The sequence below is a fragment of the Hippocampus bargibanti genome, linkage group LG22 (genome assembly GCF_051943395.1).
Source record: "Hippocampus bargibanti isolate YZ-2025 linkage group LG22, ASM5194339v1, whole genome shotgun sequence".
NCBI lineage: Eukaryota > Metazoa > Chordata > Actinopteri > Syngnathiformes > Syngnathidae > Hippocampus > Hippocampus bargibanti.
The window spans coordinates 5238480-5260253 of NC_142755.1; the positions used below are offsets into that span (position 1 = coordinate 5238480).

Genomic DNA, 21774 nt, shown 5'->3' on the forward strand with positions numbered 1-21774 from the left:
TGTCCTGGAAGGTTATCATGGTAATGTATTTGTGTTCACGAAATAGAGGTCAACAGGAGTGTTTTTATTTATAAGGTAAAAAAAAAATGCCGTAAACAACAAAAGTGCTCAACAAGAGCTTATCATTTGTGATTTAAAAAAAAAAAAATCTTTGGTGCAGGCAGAAAATTTTGGGGGAAAAAAAGGTAACAGTGCAGATTGAGTGTTGATTCACAGCTCAGCAGTCCAGTCCCTATACATTTTTGTCTTGTCCTACCTGTGCAACTTCAAGTTACTAGAGGGGTGGCTTGGGGAGTGGGGGGTTGTAATCTCTCATTATGCTACTCTTGCGCCTTGGACAAAGCGGCCAGCGTCTGGGTGACCTCCCCCAAGGCCGTCTGTAAGGAGACGATAGCTTGTTGTTGCTCCTCCAGCTTGACGGCGTGGCCCTTGACGGCCAACCTCTCCAGCTCCTCCACCCGCCGGGCCATGAGCGACTCGGTTTCGGCCAGCGAGTCCTGCGCATCCCCCACCACCGCCACGTTGGCTTCCAGCTCCTCCAACTGTTTGCTCAGGGCCACCAGCTCCACTTCGGAGAAGGCGTTGCCGGCCATGGCGCTCTCCTGCGTGTCGTATTTGGAGAGGAGCGACTCCATCTTGGCGCTGATTGCATCGCCGCTCTCCTCCGAGGCTTTCAGTCGGGCTTCCAGGTCATCTGCTCTCTTCTGTGACTGCGCGGCGACCTCGTTTACCTTCGTCTCCACGTCGCGGACTCCTTCGGCGGCTCGTTCCAAACCGCCCTCAACGGATCCGGTTCGGTCCCCGAGGGCTTGGACTTGAGATTCGGTGGTGGACACTGACAGCTTCAGGCTTCCTACCGTATCTTGTACCACGGTCCTGAAGGACTCTACTTCCAGGGAAAGTGAGCCTACTTCCTGGCTACGTGTGCGTAGCTCCTCCCTCACAGAGTTGATCTGCTCCCGGATGGACTCTGCAGAGGCGTCGGCGTCCTGCTTGGCCGCCCTGATCTCGGCCACCACCTCCACGATGGCGGATAGCTCCTGCTTGACCATGGCAGGGTCCTCAATGCCACCCAGTCTCGACTGGAGGTCGGCCATCTGGCTCTGCGCCTGACCCTGGGCGTCTGTAAACTCTGCTACGCTGGCCCGCACTGAACGGCTCACCTCCTCGAGACGTTGCTCCACCGTCGTCTCCAGCGAAGAGAAGTCACGCTCCCTGGCTTCCTTCACCTCACTAATGCCCTCAGAGAGCTCCCTGAGAAGATCATTCTGGAGTTTCTGGAGTGCCTCCTCCACCCGCCGTGTCTCCTCCTCACCCCGAGCCATCCGGGTCACTGCCCCCTCCAGCTCTGCACGGGTGACGCCCAACGATGACTCCAAACTGGTCACGACGCCTTTCAGAGAGGCCACCTAGGGTTAGAGAGTATCAAAATATGAAGGAGGACATTTTACGGTGGGATCCATTGTCTCGGACTAATTCCTGGAGTTTATAATTTCAAGGAATCTTTGGTGCCAGGTGTGAAGCACTAAGCACACCTAAGAACTCCATAATACCAAGACTGAAACGCTCTGTACAGTAGATGGGACAAAGACCGGCTTGATAGTTATCCGTATGAAAGGAACAGACCGCCCCCATTATTTTCTGGACCCTCAAAATATGAATTCCTCCAGAACTCAGTTAAGAGAATAGTTCTGACCATTCAAACAAAAAAAATGATCTGAGTTGAGGGTGTGACAGTCAACTGAAAAGCATTTCGTCCCTGGGCAATTTGGGTCCACCCTTCATACTTTCATAATTCATACCTGATACTTGCCCTAAGGACTAGCAGACCCAACCCAACATGTACCTTACGTTCTTGGACTCTAGTTTGTCAATAAAATATGCTTTGGTGTTCCAAATTCTACAACTTTTGTTATCCTGGGAAGACTTTCTCGGACATTTTGGAATGACCGTGGAGAGCATTGGTTGACTTGCCATGCATGTAGTCGGCATTCGACGACCCATGGGGATCACCCCCATCCCCCAAGTTCCTTCGTCCAAAGACGACGCGACAATTACAGAAGCTGTTCCGTCACTTTTACGACAAAAACAGAGGAACCAATAAAGTTGGGCGTAGTTGGTGTCTACCGAGTGACACATCAACAAACCTGTTGAACGACGCTCTCCATTTTGCCGTTGATCTCGGCGCTGATTTGGGCGCTTTCGGCGTTTTTTACGCTGGTCTGTCGGATCTCATCCACCACCTTCTGAATGTGGAAAGCGGCCAGTGCGACGCCTCCGATCATTGCCGCGTAGAAGAGCCACGAGAGTAGGGTGCTCATACAGCTGCGGCTTTTCTTCCCGGATGAGCGCGCCGACGACCCTTGGGCGCCTGCTGAGCCGCTGACGCCGTTACTTTTCTGGGACTTCTCTTCTTTGTGCACCGGTGCAGGCGCAGAAGCGGTTGTGGCTTTCTCGCCGGCGTTGCTCTTTTGTCGGTTCTTCGCCGTCATGATCGTTGGAGGTGGACTGTACGAAAGAACGAGTGTTGAGGTGCAGCTCTTTTTTGCCTTCGTGGATGGATGAAGTTTTTTTGCTTTTTTGTTTTTTTTAATCGGCGCTGCAGCAGCGTATCAGGGAGCGAGTCGTGTCTGTTGTGTGGTTTTTGGGACGTCCCACGTTTGACGAGTGGAGGTAAAACTCGAGCAAAAAAGTGCGAAGAACTGTACCACCAATCGTCAAATAGTCACTTTTTCAATTGCCGTTTATCTAGTTATGCTAATATGCGTTTATAAGACTTTAAATGTAACTTATTATTGAGTGGGGGCGTGGTTTAGAAGCAAAGCACCACCCCTCATACGTGGCAACTGGCCTCCTGCCACATCCCATAATGCCAGCTCACAATTTTCTCAGGAACAAAAGAACTGTGTTTTACAATGTTGTGAAATTGGATTATGTCAACAATATACCTTCCTACCTTTTGAGTGTTCCTGTTTTTTTCTAAAGAAATATTTTTTTTTAAAAAAATGAGTGTTTAATCTCTAGAATATGCCACAAAGTGCGTGTGTTTGTCCCACTAAAAAAGAAAAGGTTTAAAAACAATCCAAATGAACATTTGAACAAGGTAAAACTGCAGTTGAACAAAACACTTGACGTTCTACTTATGTCCGCTAGAGGGCGCCAAAGTAACGCTGACGTCTTGCTTCTGCGTTCCCACAACGTCTTTGTTTAAAATTTTTTTTTGGGGATTTTACGACAAATTGACATTTTAAATAAATGTTTTGATACTAAAATAATTCTTAAAATTGGTTCATGAATTTCGAAGACTGCACTTGAAAATAGTAATGAAAGAAGTGTCCCGTATCTGACACATTTGTACACATTCACAAAGATTCATTGAAGTTCGTCATTTCAAATACTTATTCAATTTCGTTATTTCCAGTAATTAACCATTCATTTCCTTGATATTTTTATTGTATTTAGATAATATGTAAAGATATGTATCAGAATGGACATGATTAATTCAACCGCATTTTCGCTTTTTCCCTAGCATACCCTGAATGCATCACGACTGCACGCCCAGCCCCCGGTGACAGCAGACGCCGCTCACCGCCGGGGAGCTCCTCACCGAACTCACCTTGTCTTCGTAGCCCCTACCTGGATGAAGAGTCGTTCAGCTATCCTGCTATGCTTTGTCTACAAGCACGACCGCTTCACGCCCCGGACCCCCTCCACCCCCTACACGGAAAAATGAAGCGGGAAGACGGTCCAAAAATGAAGACGGCCACATTTTGAGTCGTCTCTGTGGCGTAAACGCAGCGTCGGGAAGCCAGCTACCCAACCAGCCACCCGGGGAGGTAAAGTCTCCCAGACTTTGCGGCGCCATGGCTGGGCTCATCAAGAAACAAATCTTGAAGCATCTCTCCAGGTCAGTTAGCCACACTTATACCCGGGGACGAGGCGCCCGGTTGTCGAATTCAGGGGTGATAGCGAACACCTCCCAACCGCTCCGTTTGACGTCTCGACGGCTTGCCATTGTGCCCCAGAGCGGCTTATCCGTCTTCGCCTCGGTCTTGAGGCAACTGTCAAGCGGTCTTTCTACCTTCGTGACCCTCGTTTAGCCCAACGGAGCTAGCCGGGCTAAGCTAACAAGCTAGCGGGGCTAATCCCTCTCAGGGTAAAATGACAGGTTGAACCGGTCGTTCTTCGAAGTCTGATTTATTCAAATAAAAAATCTCAGCTGAACCTTAAAGGTCGCCCGAAACCTGAAACATTCAACGTATAAACATTTCATTCCTCAAGAGGAAACTTGTAATTCGATTCATAGCAAGGTGCTCCTATCGTTTGACATGCCAATTAAACTTGCCATGTCATCTCGTTTAACTCCTTTCTAAACATATTTTACGTCACTTGTGTTATTAAAATTCAAAATGTGGATCATTCTAGCACTATTCCCCTTAATCAGGTGCTTCTTTTAACTAGCCAGAAGATAGCTAGCTACATTATTCTTACATTATTTTAGCTAGTGTGACGTCACATGTTGTTTTACTTCCATCCACCTGCTGTCAATCTATTGAACTACTTCTGACTTCACGTCACTTTTCTCAAATAACTGAACTAATCTCTGTCAGAGTTTCAACAGAAAAGAACAACAGGAGTGGCGATGTCGCCCTAATGATCCGATCGACCCGTTTGTACACAGGAGGTCATTTTGAAACGCCCTCGTTTGCGTAGTTGCATCACCACAGGTTATGTTGTGGGTGTCAACCTGGGTGCAAAAATCATACAGGACTTCACCGAGACAGACTATTGCAACTTATTTACTCAAAAGGTGGCCATCACTTATGTTTTTAAATTGCACAGTTGTTGAACAATGGTTGCTGTTGATGTATCATCCACTCTGCCGAACACCCTGGCAAGGAGAATAGAATAACACACTAAAGTAATTGTGCGATTATTGTCCAAGTGTGTTGTTTTTTTTTTTTTTGCATGTGTGTCGCCACCATGCAAGTTGCCCCTAAATAATTTATAGAATCGGGGAGGAATGTGACGCTGCTTGTCAGAGGAGGTGGGAGGTGTAAGCTCGCAAAGAAACAATGGTATTGTTTTGAGCGCTTCAACATTCCTCGGACACCTTTTCTTTTCAAATTCTTTACATTGAAAACACCTGGCGCAAAAGGACACCGGCGTTGATTTTTATATAATAATAATAACACATTTATAAGTGCCTTTCAAAACTCTCAAGGTCACTTTACAGTCACATGATAAGTTTTCTGTGGGGTAGCAGTGGCAGCCACACGCGCCAGCGTTCACTCAACCTGGAATAACTGAAACAAATAGAAAGTTAGCTAGCTGGCTAACAGATAACTAATAGATAGCTAGCTAGCTAGACGGCTGATGGATAGCATATAGATAGCTAGTTAGGTAGCCATTTTTGTCTATTTACTTAAACCAAAAACAAACTTTCCATAGACACACGAAGGTTGGAGGGGAAAAAACGGATTTAGTGATCCAAAATGCTAATATTAGGCTTTAGTGTAAAAAAAACACTGAAGGAAATTGGTCTTTACTAGTTTTTGTGTTAATCTCAATTAAAAAAAAAGATTGAAAAGGTTTCTTCAGCCGTCATATGTACTTCTTTGTAGGTGTCGGACATATTGGTCCTCATCCGAAGAGCTTCGTCAGCGAACTAAAGTTGTACTGGTAACTCTGGAGGCGGTGCCAGACCTCCGCTCTGATAGGTCCCTGCTCTAAGGTTGAGGGAGCAGTGGACTACTCCCTGAAGCTAATCTGCTTACTTCTTTTCGTCTGTCTGATTATCTCTAATGGCTCTGATTACCCATTAGCTCTGGTATCACCTCATCAGCATGACTAAAACGACGTGGTCAGAAGTCTGTTGCAAGTATGGTCTAAATTGTCGAATTAAAACATATATTTCAGGTTTGCCAAGAACCTATCGCCAGACAAGATCAACCTGAGCACGCTGAAAGGCGAAGGTCAGTTGACCAACCTGGAACTGGACGAGGAGGTTCTTCAGAGCTTGCTGGACCTTCCAACCTGGCTAGCCATCAAGCGCGTGGGCTGCAACAAAGCCGCCATCCGCGTACGGCGACCTGTCATTTTTATTCGCCGAATCGATTGTTGCGTGAGGTCCTAATTATGGTTTCGCCTCGTCGACAGATCCCGTGGACCAAGTTAAAGACTCACCCCATTTCCCTGGTGAGTTGGACATTGGTCATCAAAGCTGCAAGAACGTCATTTAAAAAAAAAAATCTCCTTTGGTCTTCCAGACGCTTGATAAAGTGGAAATGGAAATGAGCACGTGCGATGAACCCCGTCCACCTAACGGCCCGTCCCCTATAGCGACGGCGTCGGGTCAAAGGTGAGCTACGTTCCAAAGGCGGTGATATTAAAAAAAAAAAGAGCTAAGGTAGATTTGCCGTTTTGTAGTGAGTACGGCTTTGCGGAGAAAGTGGTAGAAGGCATGTCGCTGTCCATCAACTCCATCGTGATCCGGATCAGCGCCAAAGCCTTCAACGCTTCCTTTGAGCTGTCCCAGTTGCAAGTGTACAGCGTCAACACTAGCTGGAGCGTTAGCGACCTGCGCTATACGCGTATTCAGGACCCTCAAAGGGGGGAGGTATGCAAAAAAAAACATGTCCAAATATTTTTTCGATGTTTTTTACTAATCTCGCCGATGTTTACGTTCTAGCTCCTTACCTTCAAGGAGATCAGCTGGCAGATGATCCGCATCGAAGCGGACGCCATCCAAAGCGCCGAGCATGACATGCTAAGCGCGCCCATCCGCCTCATCACCAATCAATCCAAGATCCGCGTCACGCTCAAGCGACGCGTACGACGCACACCTCGCCCGTTTTTGTGTCTTTTTTTCGCTCTCGTCGCCTTGACTCAAGGTCTACGTGTCCCTTCTCCTAGATGAAAGACTGCAACGTGGTGGCCTCCAAGCTGGTTCTGATCTTGGATGACCTTCTGTGGGTGTTGACTGACTCGCAGCTTAAAGCTATGGTGCAGTACGCCAAGTCCCTCAGCGAAGCCATGGAGAAGTCGGCGCAGCAGAGGAAGAGCTTAGCCACTGAAAACCAGGTGAAAACCGCTAACGTGGACTCACGCTGGCGGGAGATTAACTCATTCACTGCCAGAGATGTGCCAAACTGTGTCAACTCCAGTGCCAGGGTTTTTGTCATTTTTGCTCAAATTTCAGGACCCGCAGATATTTAGTTTAAGGCCTACATAAACATTCAATGCAGTGTAAGAAAACGTAGACTCTCTAGTTTCATCAGGAAAAAAAAAAAAAGTTAATTCCTAAATTATATGGGTCTGGAGTTATATGAGATTGAAATTAGGGTGGCTGTCCATAAAACAATGCAATATATACATATTGGTTTATATAGCGCTTTAACAACAGCTGAAGCTGAAACAAAACTTTTATCAGGAAAAAAAAGTTAATTCCTAAGTTATATGGGTCTGGAGTTATCTGAACTTGAAAGTAGGGCAACTGTCCAAAATACAATACATATTGGTTTATATAGCGCTTTAACAACAGCTGAAGCTGAAACAAAGCTTTTATAAAAAAAAAAGAGTTAATTCCTAAGTTATATGGGTCTGGAGTTATCTGAACTTGAAATTAGGGCAGCTCTCCAAAATACAATACATATTGGTTTATATAGCGCTTTAACAACAGCTAAAGCTGGAACAAAGTGCTAACATGGAAAAAATGGAAATGCCGCCCCTTTGTGGAAGAGAAATACATTGCCAGAGGCCATGACCAGCTCTTTATCAGCACCCAAAGAAAAACCAAAACCCGAACAAATTCGGGAATGGCGCTCTTTGTCATATTTTCAATTCCCGAATAAATTCCTGAATGACACTTCTTCTAGGTGTCGTCCAGCCCGCCGTCGTCCCAGCAAGCGCACGCGCCGCAGACGGCGGCGTCAGCCGACCAGAGCGCCACTATGGCCAAGCTGTTCAGCGCCTACGACGTATGCGAGACGTCGCACCACCTGCAGATAACGCACCTGGATTTGCATATCTGCGACGACATCCACGCCGCCGACAAAGGTGGGGCGCTAAATGCGACGGATGAGTTTTCGTCGCATTTTAGACAAATGGTTTTTTATTTACGGTTGCAGCGGTTGACAAGAGGATCACTGGGGGAGCCATGCAGCTTTCCTTCAGCTCCATCACGCTGGACTACTACCCTTTTCACAGAGCAGGTGTGTGGCCATTTTTGACCTCATTCTCACCAAACTTTCGTTATACAGTCAAACCTCGTCTCGGTTAACATCGAATTTGGTTTTCAACCCAAAAATTCGTTGTTTTATGCCTCGGTTTACAACCCAAAATGGGTTCTGGACTTAACTGAGTGCACCTGAATGCACCACTGGACTCCGACTTCCGAATGTCACTTCCTTGTGTCGTGTATCATTGTGACTGGCGCATTATCCTTGTGTAGCGTTCCAATGTAAGCAGGTGTGTTTGTATTGTTCAATCACAATTAAAAAAAAACAGACATTGATTGCATTGATTATCAATATTTCACGTTTCAACCAGCGTTATTTCTTTTTTTTAACTCATTCACTGCCAGACGATGTGCAAAAAATGTGTCCACTCCAGTGCCAGGGTTTTTGTCATTTTCACTCAAATTGCAGGACCCATAGAATATTGACTTTTAGGACTACATAAACATTCAAAAAAGCGTAAGAAATGTTAGGTTCTCTTCTTTCATGAGATAAAGAGTTCATTAGTAAGTCATATGGGTCTTGAGTTATCTGAGCTTGAAATGAGGGCAGCTGTCCAAAATACAATACATATTGGTTTATATAGCGCTTTAACAACAGCTGAAGCTGGAACAAAGTGCTAACATGGAAAAAATTGAAATGCCGCCCCTTTGTGGAAGGGAAAAACATTGTTAGGGGCCATGGCCAGCGCTTTATCGGCACCCAAGCAGCGTTAGAAACCTTAGACTCTCTTATTTCATTAGTGAAAAACACAGTTAATTCCCAAGTTATATGGGTCTGGAGTTATCTGGCCTTGAAATGGGGGCGGCTGTACAAAATACAATACATATTGATTTTTATAGCCCTTTAACAACAGCTGAAGCTGTACCAAAGCGCTAATTTGCACAAAAGGCAAATTTTGCCCCCCTCGTGGAAGGGGAAGAATTGCCAGAGGTCTGACCACCGCTTCATCGGTAATCCCCGTTAGAAAAACCAACACCCGAATAAATTTGGGAGTGGCAATGAATGAGTTAAAAAAAAGCAGATTTAATTACATTGATTATAACAGGAAATGTTACGCTTTTCGACCAAATCGGGTTTTGAATAGTTTTCTGGAACGGATTATGGTCGCAAATCCAGTTTTGACTGTTTTACCAGTCTCTTTTTTTTTAATCATGGGAATGTTAGCGTCAACCACATAATATTGCAACATTTTATTTTATTCTTTTGTTCCGCTTCATAGGCGATAGCTGCACTCACTGGATGCACTACAGCGAGGCCACCAAAACCCGTGATGCTTGGGCGCGGAACCTCCTGGACGAGTTTAAGGCCAACGTGGAGATGCTGAAAAGTGCCGTGAGAAGCCAGCAGGGGGCGACGCCTGCGCACAGTTCGCCAGGTAAACAACCCGGCGTCGCTAACGGGCGTGAAAGTCATCCGCGCTGGGTTTTCTGTCCCTCCTCCCAGTGTCCATTAGGGACGATGTGTATTGGCCAATCGGGTTTAGTGAGGCAGAAGGAACCTCGGTAGAATGGAACTCAAACGCGCAACCTCCGGCCCGGTGTTGTTGGTGCCTTGAGCCAGGTACCGCGGTGTGTTTCGTGCCGGGTGCGCACGATTCCGTGCGGTGATGACACACCTCGGCCGATTCGCCGCGGTCGCGCCGTCTGCGACACTTTCCTCATTCTTTTTTTCTGTTGTCGTTTCTCTAAAGGAAAAATCAACACGTCCTCCACGTCGTGCTATAACCCGCTCCCTCAAAGTCCCAAAACGCAACTCATGTCCAGCTCTGTGGTTCTCAGGATGGGCGATTTCAGCATCTACCAGGTCGGCTGTTTTTCGCCCCCTCCCCGTTACCCCATCACGACTCGACGTTGTTGCTAACTTGAAATTTTGTACTCGGCAGGTGTCCACGGCGGACCAGCCTCGCTCCAGTCCCAAAACCATGATCTCTTGCAATAAGAAATCCTTGTACCTTCCTCCTGAGATGCCGGCTGTCCACGTCGAGTTCACAGAGTACTACTTCCCGGACGAAAACGACTATCCAAGTAAGTATATGTGTGTGTGTGTGTGTGTGTGTGTGTGTGTGTGTGTGTGTGTGTGTGTGTGTGTGTGTGTGTGTGTGTGTGTGTGTGTGTGTGTGTGTGTGTATATGTATATATATATACAGTAATATCGATATTCAAGGGAGTCCGAAAAAATATCGATATAACCGGGACTATCGATATATCCGATATCGATATAACGAGACTTTACTGTATATATATATATATATAAATAAATACGGTGATCCCAGTAAGACATATCAGATATTAAAAGAAAAATCCTATCTCGGTAGGACTCATTGAGTATAAAAAAAACTGCACCTTCAGAATAAAAGTAACTCCCTCACTCTCCGTCACTCACCACACCAAGCCCCGACCGACCCCAAGACGATCCCCCTTATCACGCTTCCTCCCCTCTTCCAGTCCCGTGTCCCAACCTGTACGCCCAACTCAACGCCCTTCAACTGGTCCTGGATCACCGCAGCCTCTTGTGGCTCAATCTGTTCGCATTGGACCTGCGTCAGAGCCTGGAACAATTCATGGAGATCTACAAGCTCAACGACTCTCAGAAACCCGACGAGCACGTAGACATTAAGGTGGACGGCCTCATGTTGAAGGTACGTGGAGATTAATAATAATAATAATGATAATAATAATAATAATGGTGGTAGTAGTAGTAGTTGTAATTGTAATATTAGTGGTAATAGTAGTAGTAAAAGTAGTAGTAATATTAGTCGTAATTGCAATAGTAGTAATAGTGATAATAATAATAGTAATCAAAGTAATAGGAGTAATAGTAGTAGCAATAGTAATATATAGTAATAGTAGTCATATCTAGTAATAGTAGTAGTAATAGTAATAGTAGTAGTGATAGTCGTTATAGTAGTGATAGTAGTAATGGTAGTAATATTAGTGGTAGTAATGGTAATAGTAGCCATGGTCATGATAGTAATCATAATAGTAGTACTGGTAGTAATAGTAATGGTAGTAGTAATGATAGTAATAGTGGTAGTAATAATAGTAGTAATAGTAGTGATAGTCATTATAATAGTAATATTAGTGGTAGTAATGGTAGGAATAGTAGTCATGGTAGTAGTCATAATAGTAGTCATAGTAATCATAATAGTAGTAATGGTAGTAATAGTAATGCCAGCAATGGTAGTAATGGTAGTCGTAGTAATGGTAGTAATAGTATTAGTAATAGTAGTGATAGTAGTAATAGTAATGGTAGTAATATTAGTGGTAGTAATAGTAGTCATGGTAGTAATCATAATAGTAGTAATAGTAATGTTAGTAATGGTAGTAGTAGTAGTACTGGTAGTAATAGTAGTAGTGATAGTAATAGTAGTGATAGTCGTTATAGTAGTGATAATAGTAATAGTAGTAATAGTAATGGTAGTAATAGTAGTCATGGTAGTAATCATAATAGTAGTCATGGTAGTAATCATAATAGTAATGGTAGTAATCATTATAGTAGTAATGGTAGTAATAGTAATGGTAGTAATGGTAGTAATAGTAATAGTAGTAGTGATATTCGTTATAGTAGTAATAGTAGTGATAGTAGTAATAGTAATGGTAGTAATAGTGGTCATGGTAGTAATAGTAGTAATGGCAGTAGTAGTAATGGTAGTAGTAGTAATGGTAGTAATAATAATAATAATAATAATAATAAAAAATGTCCATTAACTCAACGGTGACCTTCCTGTGCTCGTAGGTGGTCATCCCGGCCGATCGGGACCCCTCATACCCTCCCAACCTCCCCCGTTCCATCTCCGTGCAGACGTCCGAGATGGTAGCCACCAACACCCGCCACCCGGCCAACTGCACCCGCGCCCACCTGGAGGCCCTCCTGCACGCCTTCCAAGGCCAACCCTTCTTCTCCTCCCACTACGTCTCCTTCCCGCGGCTCTCCTCCTCCGTGCCGCTCCTTCACCCCGTTTTCCGCTATCACGCCCACGAGCAGGACACGCGCCTGCACGACATCTACCGGGGTTTGGTGACCCCCACCATGGCGGCCGACGCCCTCAAAACGCCGGCCGCCGCCGATTTCTGGGCGTTGCATTTTGCGCAGTTCTGGGTGGACTACGAGGGCAAAGGGCGACCCCAGCCTTTTGTGGACTCCTTCCCGCTTAGCGTTTGGGCATGCCAGCCCGCTAAGCTTCTGGCACATCGGGAGAAGCTCCGAGGACTCTCCCGAAGTTCCTCCGCCGATTCCGCTGGACGCATGCAGAGGAAGCGGTTGCTGAAGGAGTTCTACAGCGCCGACGGCTCACCGGCGCCGTGCCGCAGTCCTTCCAATGGACTCCGGAAACCTCAATCGTTGGACAGTTTGCCTTCTTCTCCTTTGACGTCTTCTGGAAAAGACGCCGACGTTCATGTGCTGGTGCATGTTCACAAACATCTAAGCGCTCAGGTATTTTTACCTTCATGGTGAGATTTTCAGCCCATTGGTATTTCGTTGCAGTTGCGTCTCTTCGCCACAAGAGGGCGCACGTTCACAAGTGCTGAAATGCAGTAATCCCTCGTTTTTCACTGTGAAGAGCCTTTTTTGATACCATAAATCTGAAAATTAGATTTTTCGGAAGACATTTTATGCTGAATCATTTAATTGGTTTCAAAATTAAGAAATACTGTATATATATTTTTTGACAATATTTATAATATTGATCGTAAATAAAATCTCATAACCGCATTTCTATTACAGTAAAGTCTTGTTATATCGATATTCTCGGGAGTCGGAAAAAATATCGATATAACCGGACTATCGATATATCCGATCCTGCGACATGTAAATTTTCCCCTTGCGTTCATAGTAATAGTATCGTAATAAGCAGTACTATCAATATAACCAATATCGATATAACGAGACTTTACTGTATATATATATATATATATATATACATTATATATATATATATAAACGAGACTTTACTGTAGTTTCATAGATAAATTAGTATCTGAATCCAAAAAGCCTTTAATAGTCCTGCAACAGGAAAATCTTCAATCTAAAGCAGCAAAATTGAAAAAAAAAATAATAGTGAAATGTATAACTGCGCATAAAATATAATAAAAACTGTCCATAGTGCAAAGTATAAAAAAATACAATTTAGAACCATAGATGATTTTATACATCAGAATATAAACATCGGGAAACATTTTTATGAATATTTTCTAACAGACAAACGATATAAACTGAAGTAATTCCGATGCAATCTTATGTTTACAGCCAAAAAATTCCAACTTTTCTTAATTATTTGTTTATTTATTTTATTTGTTCATTTATTTAATTTGGTATTTCATTGTCTGGTTGTTCATCTATTTATATTTATATTTATATTTATATAGTTATTTATATAGTTATTTATATAGTTATTTATTTATCTATTTTTTAATTTACTTTTATTTATAATTTATTTACTTGCTTATTTAATTAATTTGTTTTTTTATTGTCTAGTTTTTTATCTATTTACCTATTCATATATTCATTTTTATGTCAATTATTCAATTAATTTAATTTTTTGGGTATTTCTTTGTCTGGTTGTTTATTTGTTTACTATCTATTGATATGTTATTAATATTTCTATTTATTTTTATTGATACATTTACGAGATTTACTCCCCTTCATTTTCTACGAATAAAAATTTATGGCGGTACTCGTTTCTACCGTCAGTATCGAAAGGGTTAACCATTTTAATGTTTTCCCAGGTGAGCCACTCGCAATACGTATTCCTGATGCGCCTTCAGCGAAGCATCAAGGCCCTTCAACAGACCCTACAGCAAGACCTGGAGGACATGGTAGGCCTGCGCAAGCCTCCGTCCCAGCGTCCCGCCGACCAACGTCCCTTCACCGCCTGCCTGGCCCTCTTGCTCAAAAGCGCCGAGGTCTCCCTCCTCCTCAAGCCCGTCGCCCACACGGAAGGCTCGGGATCCCCTCTGGGGTCTGAGCTGTCTCCTTCCGAGAGCAGAGGAACCTTAGAACCGACGGGGAAAGGGAACTCCGCCGTGGACCAAATGCTATGCGGAGACGTTGTCCCCAAGGTGTCAAATCACCAGTCGTCACATGAGGAGAGGACGTCTTCGGGTGACACGTGGAATTGCGGTGAAGGGGGGGTGATAGCGGCGGAAGTTTTCGTCAATGAGGACGAAAGCAAGCTTCAGGCAGGTGAGCCGCCTTGCGAGGACAAATCCGCGGCCGCCAAGACGCCCCAGTCCACATCCAGGTATTTGACTCCCATGACTTCCTTAGTTTATCCTGTCAAATTGGAATTACAGTGATACCTCGGTTTATGAACGCTTTAGATAACTTTAACCAACTTTTCGCCTTACGAACGTTAAATTCGCGAGAATATAATCTTGGCATACAAACTATTTTTCAGGAAACGCACAGAGCGCCACAATGTGTGATGTGTCGTTCGCGAACGAGCCGGTTCTTGGAGCTGGAAGTTGAAAATGGCAGCCGGCTTTTTTTCCCCCTCTATTCCCCTCCCCCAGTCTTCGGTTAAAGCTGCACGTGATTGGTCAAGATCCGTGGTAGAGGAGGGAGGGGACACGCGCAGCAGTGAGCGGGGGGAGGGGTTACAGAAACAGAAACACACACACACGCGAAAGGGAGACGACAGAGCTTGAAACAAAAAACAAAAGTGAAATGGTGAGAAAATGGATAGGAAACACAGTGAAATGAATCAGAAAACCTTTTTTCGCACCACAATGGGGAAATTTGCAATATGGACTCGTTTCACCTTTATTGATAGTTATAAGGCAGAGTGTAGACTGCAAGGTTAAAATATCCCATCAATCAGGCTCTACAAATAACCCGCATGAGCCATCTGTACAATTTGAAGAGAACATACAAGCAAGGGAACCAGCTATCAATAGTTTGTAGTGCGTCTGCCTACATCTGTTGCTGTTGCAATATCATCACTTCTAAGATGTACAACCCAGAGCTCCTTGAGACACTTTATGCAAAAAGCTATCCATTACATCAAGCCATCAACGACCATCACAAAGATAAATAAAACCACTTTATTATACAGTGCAGTTTATTTCTTTAATTACAATACCATTGTACATTTATTATACATAAAATAAGGTATATTGTGTGTAGTTTTTGTGTATAGTTTTAAGGCTTATTTAGTTGAAAATTATGTTTTATGGGGACCTGGGAACGGATTATTCTCATTTTAATGGTTTCCTATGGAAAATTCATGTTTGGAATACACACTTTTCACCTTAAACACACTTTCTGGGAACCAATTAAGTTCATAAGCTGAGATATCACTGTCGCTTCAAATTAGCTTTCACTCTGGACTGTTAGCCTGTCTTACTTTACCGCACTTCTGTCTTCATTTCATCTTCTCGTCTGCGACTTCCTTTTTTTGGGGGCTTCTTTGCGTTTGACTCTCGCATGGTGTGTGTTCTCTCTCTCTTTACCAAGGAAAGGAAGTTTGTCTCTTGTTTCCGATCTCCTCAACTCTTCATCTACCAGCAGATCCACCTCCCTTTATTCCATGTCCAACATGTAAGCCTCCTAAATGGATCTGTGACTATCTTAGCTAAAGCACATTGATTGATTCTTTCTTTTCTCTGCTTTTTTTGGACTCGTTCCCTTGTCTCTTGCCCGTTGCAACAACAATTAAAAAAAAGTCTATTTGGCATCCCCCGCGTGACCCGTCGACTGCGCTTTTGTGTGTTGCAGCGGTCGTCTGATGCGCGACCGTTCCCAGTCCAGTTTCTCCGTCACCTACAAGAACATGAAGAAGAGTCCGTCGCTGCAATCGCTGGATAATATCTCCATTGATAGCTATCTGCTGGAGGACGGCGATAACTTCAGTCTTCTGGAAAGAGGTGCGGGCATATACGATGGTTATTGATTGACAGCTATTTAAAAAAAAACAGGATTGGTGTTGTACCACATTGAGCCACCAGATGGCAGTATTGGACAAGACATAAAAAATCAATTATTATTTCCTCTTAAAAAAAAATAATACAGTGAGACCTCAATTTACGAACTTAATTGGTTGCCAGACAGAGTGTGTAAGGTGAAAAGTGTGTATCTCAAAAAAAATTCCCATAAGAAACCATTAAAATGGGAATAATCTGTTCCCGGGTTTCCATAAAATATACTTTTCAACTAAATAAGCCTTAAAACTACACACAACATACTTATTCTATGTATAATAAATGTGCTATTGTATTGTAATGAAAGAAATACACTGCATTGTATCATAAAGTCACTTTATTTACATTTGTGAATTGCTGTTTGGAAAGAGAGGCACATTACATGAGGACTGTAATTAAAGAAATAAACTGTGCTGTAAAGTTTTATTTATCTTTGTGATGGTCGTTGATGGCTTATGGAAGGAGAGTCACGTTCCATAAGGACTGTTGGTAACTTAACCTCTGGTGCTGTTCGGTCGTGTTCTTCCGCCGAAGATCACTCCGCCAGCCGCGGTGGGTGTGTATTATGAAAATAGTGCTTATTATCAGGTTTCATTTTCAGAAATTTGACGTTTGTAAGGCGCAAAGTTTGTAAGATAAGGTGTTTGTAAGTTGAGGTCTCACTGTAATCCATTTCATTTCGAAGCGCCTTTAAAAACTCTCAAGGTCACTTTACAGTCACAGGATGAGTTTTTCCACATCCTCCCCCTCACATCCTGTACACAGATGACATGTCCATATCGGGGTTCAAGGCCACCACCGACATCACGGCCGAAGTCACGGCCCCCGCCCCGCCGCCGGATCAGGAAGGAGGCGTGTCGCCCGACACAGTCAGCGCCGCCTCGCAAAGCATCGACGAGCCCTCCAAGGACATTGTGAGACCCTCTGATGTGTTTGTTGACCTCCGTGTGGGGAGCTCTGCTAGAATGTGTATGTCGTGCAGGTATCGGTGTTGGTGCTGAAGGTCCACTCGGTGTGCGTGGATATGGAGTCGGTGGGCGAGAGTGTCGGCGTGGCATTGGAGGTGGACAAAGTCACGCCCGTTCAGCTGGGTAACGTCAGCTTGCGGCAGTACCTCAGCAGCCGCAGCTTGGGTGAGGGTTGCCACCCGCCGTTTTTTGTATATTTTTATTTATTTATTTAGCTATTTATCTATTTATTTATTTATATGTTGATGTATATGTTTGTTTGTTTATTTCATTTCTATTTTTATTTCTTCATGCATTTATTAATTTGTTTCTTTATTTGTTTATTTCTTCATTATTTCTTTATTTACGTGTAAATTTTCTGGGTTTATTTTTTGTTTTATTTATTTATTCATGTGTTGATTTTTTTTTGTTTATTTTATTCGTTAATTATTTTATTTTATGTGTTATTTCTCTGTTATTTTTTTATTTACTTGTTCTTTTTTGTTTGTTTATTTTGTTTATATTATTTATTTTTATTCATTTATTAATGTATTGATTTGCTGGTATATTGTTAATTTTTTGGGTTTATTTTATGTGTTTTATGTATTTATTTATTCATGTGTTTATTTGATTTGATTATTTTATTTGTTAATTACTTTATTTTACGTGTTTATTTCTCTGTTATTTATTTATTTACTTGTTCTTTTTTGTTTGTTTTTATTTATATATATTTTTTTATTCATTTATTAACGTATTGATTTGCTGGTATATTGTTAATTTTTGGGTTTATTTTATGTGTTTTATGTATTTATTCGTGTGTTGATTTATTTGTTTATTTTATTCTTTAATTACTTTATTTTACGTGTTTATTTATTTATTTACTTGTTCTTTTTGTTTGTTTATTTTATTTATATTGTTTATTTTTATTCATTTATTAATGTATTGATTTGCTGGTATATTTATTTTGTATTTAATTTATTTATTTATATGTTTATTTCTTCGATATTTATGTGTACAATATATTATAACAATTATTATTATTGGTAGTAATAGTCTTTTCATTTATGTGTATATTTTTTGTTTGTTTTTATTTATATATTGATATAGTTGTTTATTTATTTTTTATTATTTGTATTTATACATTTATTTCATTGCTTATTTCTTTTATTTAATTAATCTATGAATGTATGTATTTTTCTTTTCATTTTTATTTGTATATTTATGTCGTTGTTTAATTTATTCATTCATTATTTCTTTGTCTTGTTGTTTGTCTATTTTTCGCTTATTTATATATTTATTTAATTTAATTAATTCATTTATTTATTTGGTATTTCGTTGTCTGGTTGTTATCTGTTTACTCTTTATTTATTTCTAGTATTTATTTATTTATTTTATCTGTTTGTTTGTTTGTTTATTTATTGTGAGTTTTTTTTAACAGCCACAACACTGAAACACCGAGCACTTAAGCTATTTCAGTCACGACGACCTCCGACCTCCAGTGACAGGCAGAAAAAAAAAAATCATTTCCAACATAAAACATGTGCCTCGGTGCAATCCATGTTTGGAAACACGGAATTAACACGCCTTGGTCATGTTTACCCCGCAGGTATGGCGTGTTCAGTGCCGGCTCAGAGCAGCCAAGGTAACGTTTGCGCCAACTTGGTCTCCTGCATGCTTCGTGTGTGCGCCTGTTCATTCTCATCCACTCAGTGGCTTTTTCCCAGGGTCAAAATGGCGTCTTTCTTGCGTACCCACGAGCAGCGCCATTTTTTTTTCGCATTGCTAGCAAACGAAAAATCTTGCTACTCATTCAACATGTCCACCAAAGTTTATAATAACCAATAGTTGCATACATCTTCACTCTACAGGCCCAACCGAATCGCAGTCGCCGTCCACGGCGTCCCCGCGTCGTCCCGAGGTACAAGCCCGGCTGGAGAGCGGACCCTGCGCCGCCGCCCACTCGCCGCTGGCCGAGCGCAACGGCTTCCTGCAGCTGCGTCTGCGCGGCTACCGCGCCAATTTGCTCATGTCAACGTTGCGCAACCTGGCCAACTTCCTGGAGGACGATACGGCGCCGCTGGTGCTGCCCATGGAGATCAGCGTACGGGATATGCGCATAGATTTGAAGGTGAGCGGTGAGGAAACTTCACGGGAATTTACGGTGAGTTGAAAAATAGTTATGATTTGTATGTCGTAGGATGACGGTCAGCGTGACACCGCGTCCGAATCGGAGCCCGTCACGCTACACGTGGACAACCTGCTCATTCACCGACGGGATGACGGCGCCTTTTACATCGGAGGTGAGAGTTTGATAACCCGAGGTTAACTCATTCACTGCGTTATAAAAACCCAGCGAATAATACACAAACACACAAATACACTTATAGACGAATAGACGAATAGACTAATAGCCTAATAGACTAATACACAAACTAATACACAAATCCACAAACAAATACACAAACAAACACACAAATACACAAACAAACACACAAATACACAAACAAATACACACACAAATAAACAAATACACACACAAATACACAAACAAATACACACACACAAATACACAAACAAATACACAAATACACACACAAATACATAAACACGCAAATACACAAACATACACAAACAAATACACAAACAAATACACAAATATACACACAAATACACAAACAAATAGACACAAATACACACACAAATACACAAACAAATACACAAATATACACAAACACACAAATCCACAAGCAAATACACAAGCAAATACACAAACAAATACACAAACAAATACACGAATATATAACAATTCCTTGTGTGTTCTACATACCTGGCAATAAAGATGATTCTGATAAATACACAAAGAAATGAATGAATGAATGAATGGAATGGAAGACATGGTTGATTGCCTTCAATTACCAAAAATGTTTTTTTCTTTGTCCCCAAACGTCCATTTTTTTGTTCATTAGACACTAAAATGGTGTTGCAAGGTTGTCATCATTTAATAATAACAATGAAAATAATAATAATACATTTCATTTAGAAGCGCCTTTCAAAACTCGAGGACACTTTACAGTCACAGGATATTTTTTCTGTGGGTGAGCAGCGGCTGCCACACGCACCATTTTGGGCTTCATGTTATTGGACCACCTGGCGTTTATAATACAGTAAAGACTCGTTATATCGATATTCAAGGGAGTCCAAAAAAATATCGATATAACCGGGACTATCGATATATCCGACCCTGTTTGCATGTAATTTTCTCCGTGCGTGCATAGAAATAGTATCGATATAACCGGGACTATCGATATATCCGATATCGATATAACGAGACTTTACTGTATATAAATAAATACATTAATGTATTCGTAGTTCTTGACAATGTGGGAACCGTGCAGCTTTATTCTCCATCAAGATCAATTTTTCATGTTAGCACTTTGTTACGGCTTCAGCTATTGTTCAAGCGCTATATAAACTAATATGTATGTATTGCTTTGTACTTTGGATAGCTGCCCCCATTTCAAGCTCAGATAACTTCAGACCCATATAACTTAAGAATTAACTTTTTTTTTTTTTTTTTTTGAGTGACAATGACAAAAACCCTGGCACTGGAGTGGACACATTTTTGCACATCGTCTGACAGTGAATGACTTAATACTAATCAAAAGCAAAACGCAAACAAAATGTCCTCTCATAGTGGACGCAGAGTCCAAATGTTCAGATGGCGCCTTGAGTCCCGTCGCCGAGGCCACGCAGACAAACGCCGTACCCGCCAGCTCCACAAACCATGAACAAGTGAGTCAAATTCCGTCGCGGGTTTTTTTTTTTTTCTTCCGACACACACGTTACACAACGGCTTTTCCCGCAGATGCTGACGGATGAGAACGAATGTCTAAAAGCGGAACTGTCCCGGGCCAAAATGGCGCTGGCTGAGATTCAGATGGAAAGGGATTCTCTGCTGCACCAAATCAACAGCCACAAGGTTAACACCAGCTAGCCGTTCAGCACGTGGAGATATTGTTTTTTTTCCTAACTTAATAATGGAAACTCAAGGGAAGTATTTTTTTTTTTTAATTCCAGTAAAAGGACGTTTGTGTGCGTTTGATTCTGATATGGATTTGGACAATGGTTCCGTCAAATCTTCTTAGTGAATGTTTCTCACGAATGTCATTGAAAAAAGATCAATTTTGCACATCCTGCTCTTATGTTTTTCGTGTGTTCAATTCGAATGTGAGAGCGTTTTTGTACACAGATTTGAACGACGACACAGTGTTGAATGTGCGCGTGTTGGTGAGAACAAGCATTTTATTCCCCCCCAGATGATTTTTTTTCCTCAGTTGGACCACCTCGCAGCTATTTTTCTAAGGAAAACTGTAGTGTGAACACCCGCACAGCTTCACTTCATTGACCTTTGTGAGTCTTTCTGGTTGGTTGGCCGCCATCTTGTTTGAACTGTGTAAAAATGGAGGATTATTATTATGTCATATTTTGTCTGTCACAGCTGCTGAAATGATTGATCAAAATGTGGGGGGAGGAAATCTAAGATGAAAAAAATAAAAGACCATCGACACAGACAACAAATTAGGCAGAAAGTCTATTCCTAACTCGTATTAAAATGTTTTATTTATATTGATTTTTCCATTATTTCAACAAAGCGTTTACGTTATAATT

The 21774-nt window shown here is 42.2% G+C and overlaps 2 protein-coding genes across 4 annotated transcripts; one reads left to right on the plus strand and one right to left on the minus strand.

The window, feature by feature from the left end:
* Positions 1-43: 43 nt before the first annotated feature.
* ckap4 (cytoskeleton associated protein 4) lies at positions 44-2492 on the minus strand. Its single transcript, XM_088988693.1, has 2 exons — positions 2148-2492; positions 44-1409 (listed from the first exon to the last, which is right to left on the minus strand). Exons 1-2 carry the CDS (start codon positions 2490-2492, stop codon positions 321-323), a joined length of 1434 nt encoding a protein of 477 aa, XP_088844819.1. The 3' UTR covers positions 44-320.
* On the plus strand, positions 2401-21433 carry bltp3b (bridge-like lipid transfer protein family member 3B). Of its 3 annotated transcripts, XM_088988687.1 has the most exons (25): positions 2401-2532; positions 3530-3907; positions 5920-6082; positions 6160-6198; positions 6270-6361; positions 6430-6619; positions 6692-6832; positions 6916-7083; positions 7878-8058; positions 8130-8213; positions 9460-9615; positions 9931-10043; positions 10123-10264; positions 10685-10878; positions 11976-12674; positions 13967-14481; positions 15696-15779; positions 15957-16105; positions 16925-17073; positions 17142-17292; positions 18713-18748; positions 18975-19234; positions 19304-19406; positions 20801-20898; positions 20972-21433. In XM_088988687.1, exons 2-25 carry the CDS (start codon positions 3864-3866, stop codon positions 21098-21100), a joined length of 4080 nt encoding a protein of 1359 aa, XP_088844813.1. In that variant the 5' UTR covers positions 2401-2532; positions 3530-3863; the 3' UTR covers positions 21101-21433. The 3 variants fall into 3 exon arrangements, with proteins under 3 accessions (XP_088844813.1, XP_088844814.1, XP_088844815.1); XM_088988688.1 differs by lacking the exon at positions 18713-18748; XM_088988689.1 differs by lacking the exon at positions 15696-15779.
* The last annotated feature ends 341 nt before the right edge of the window (positions 21434-21774 follow it).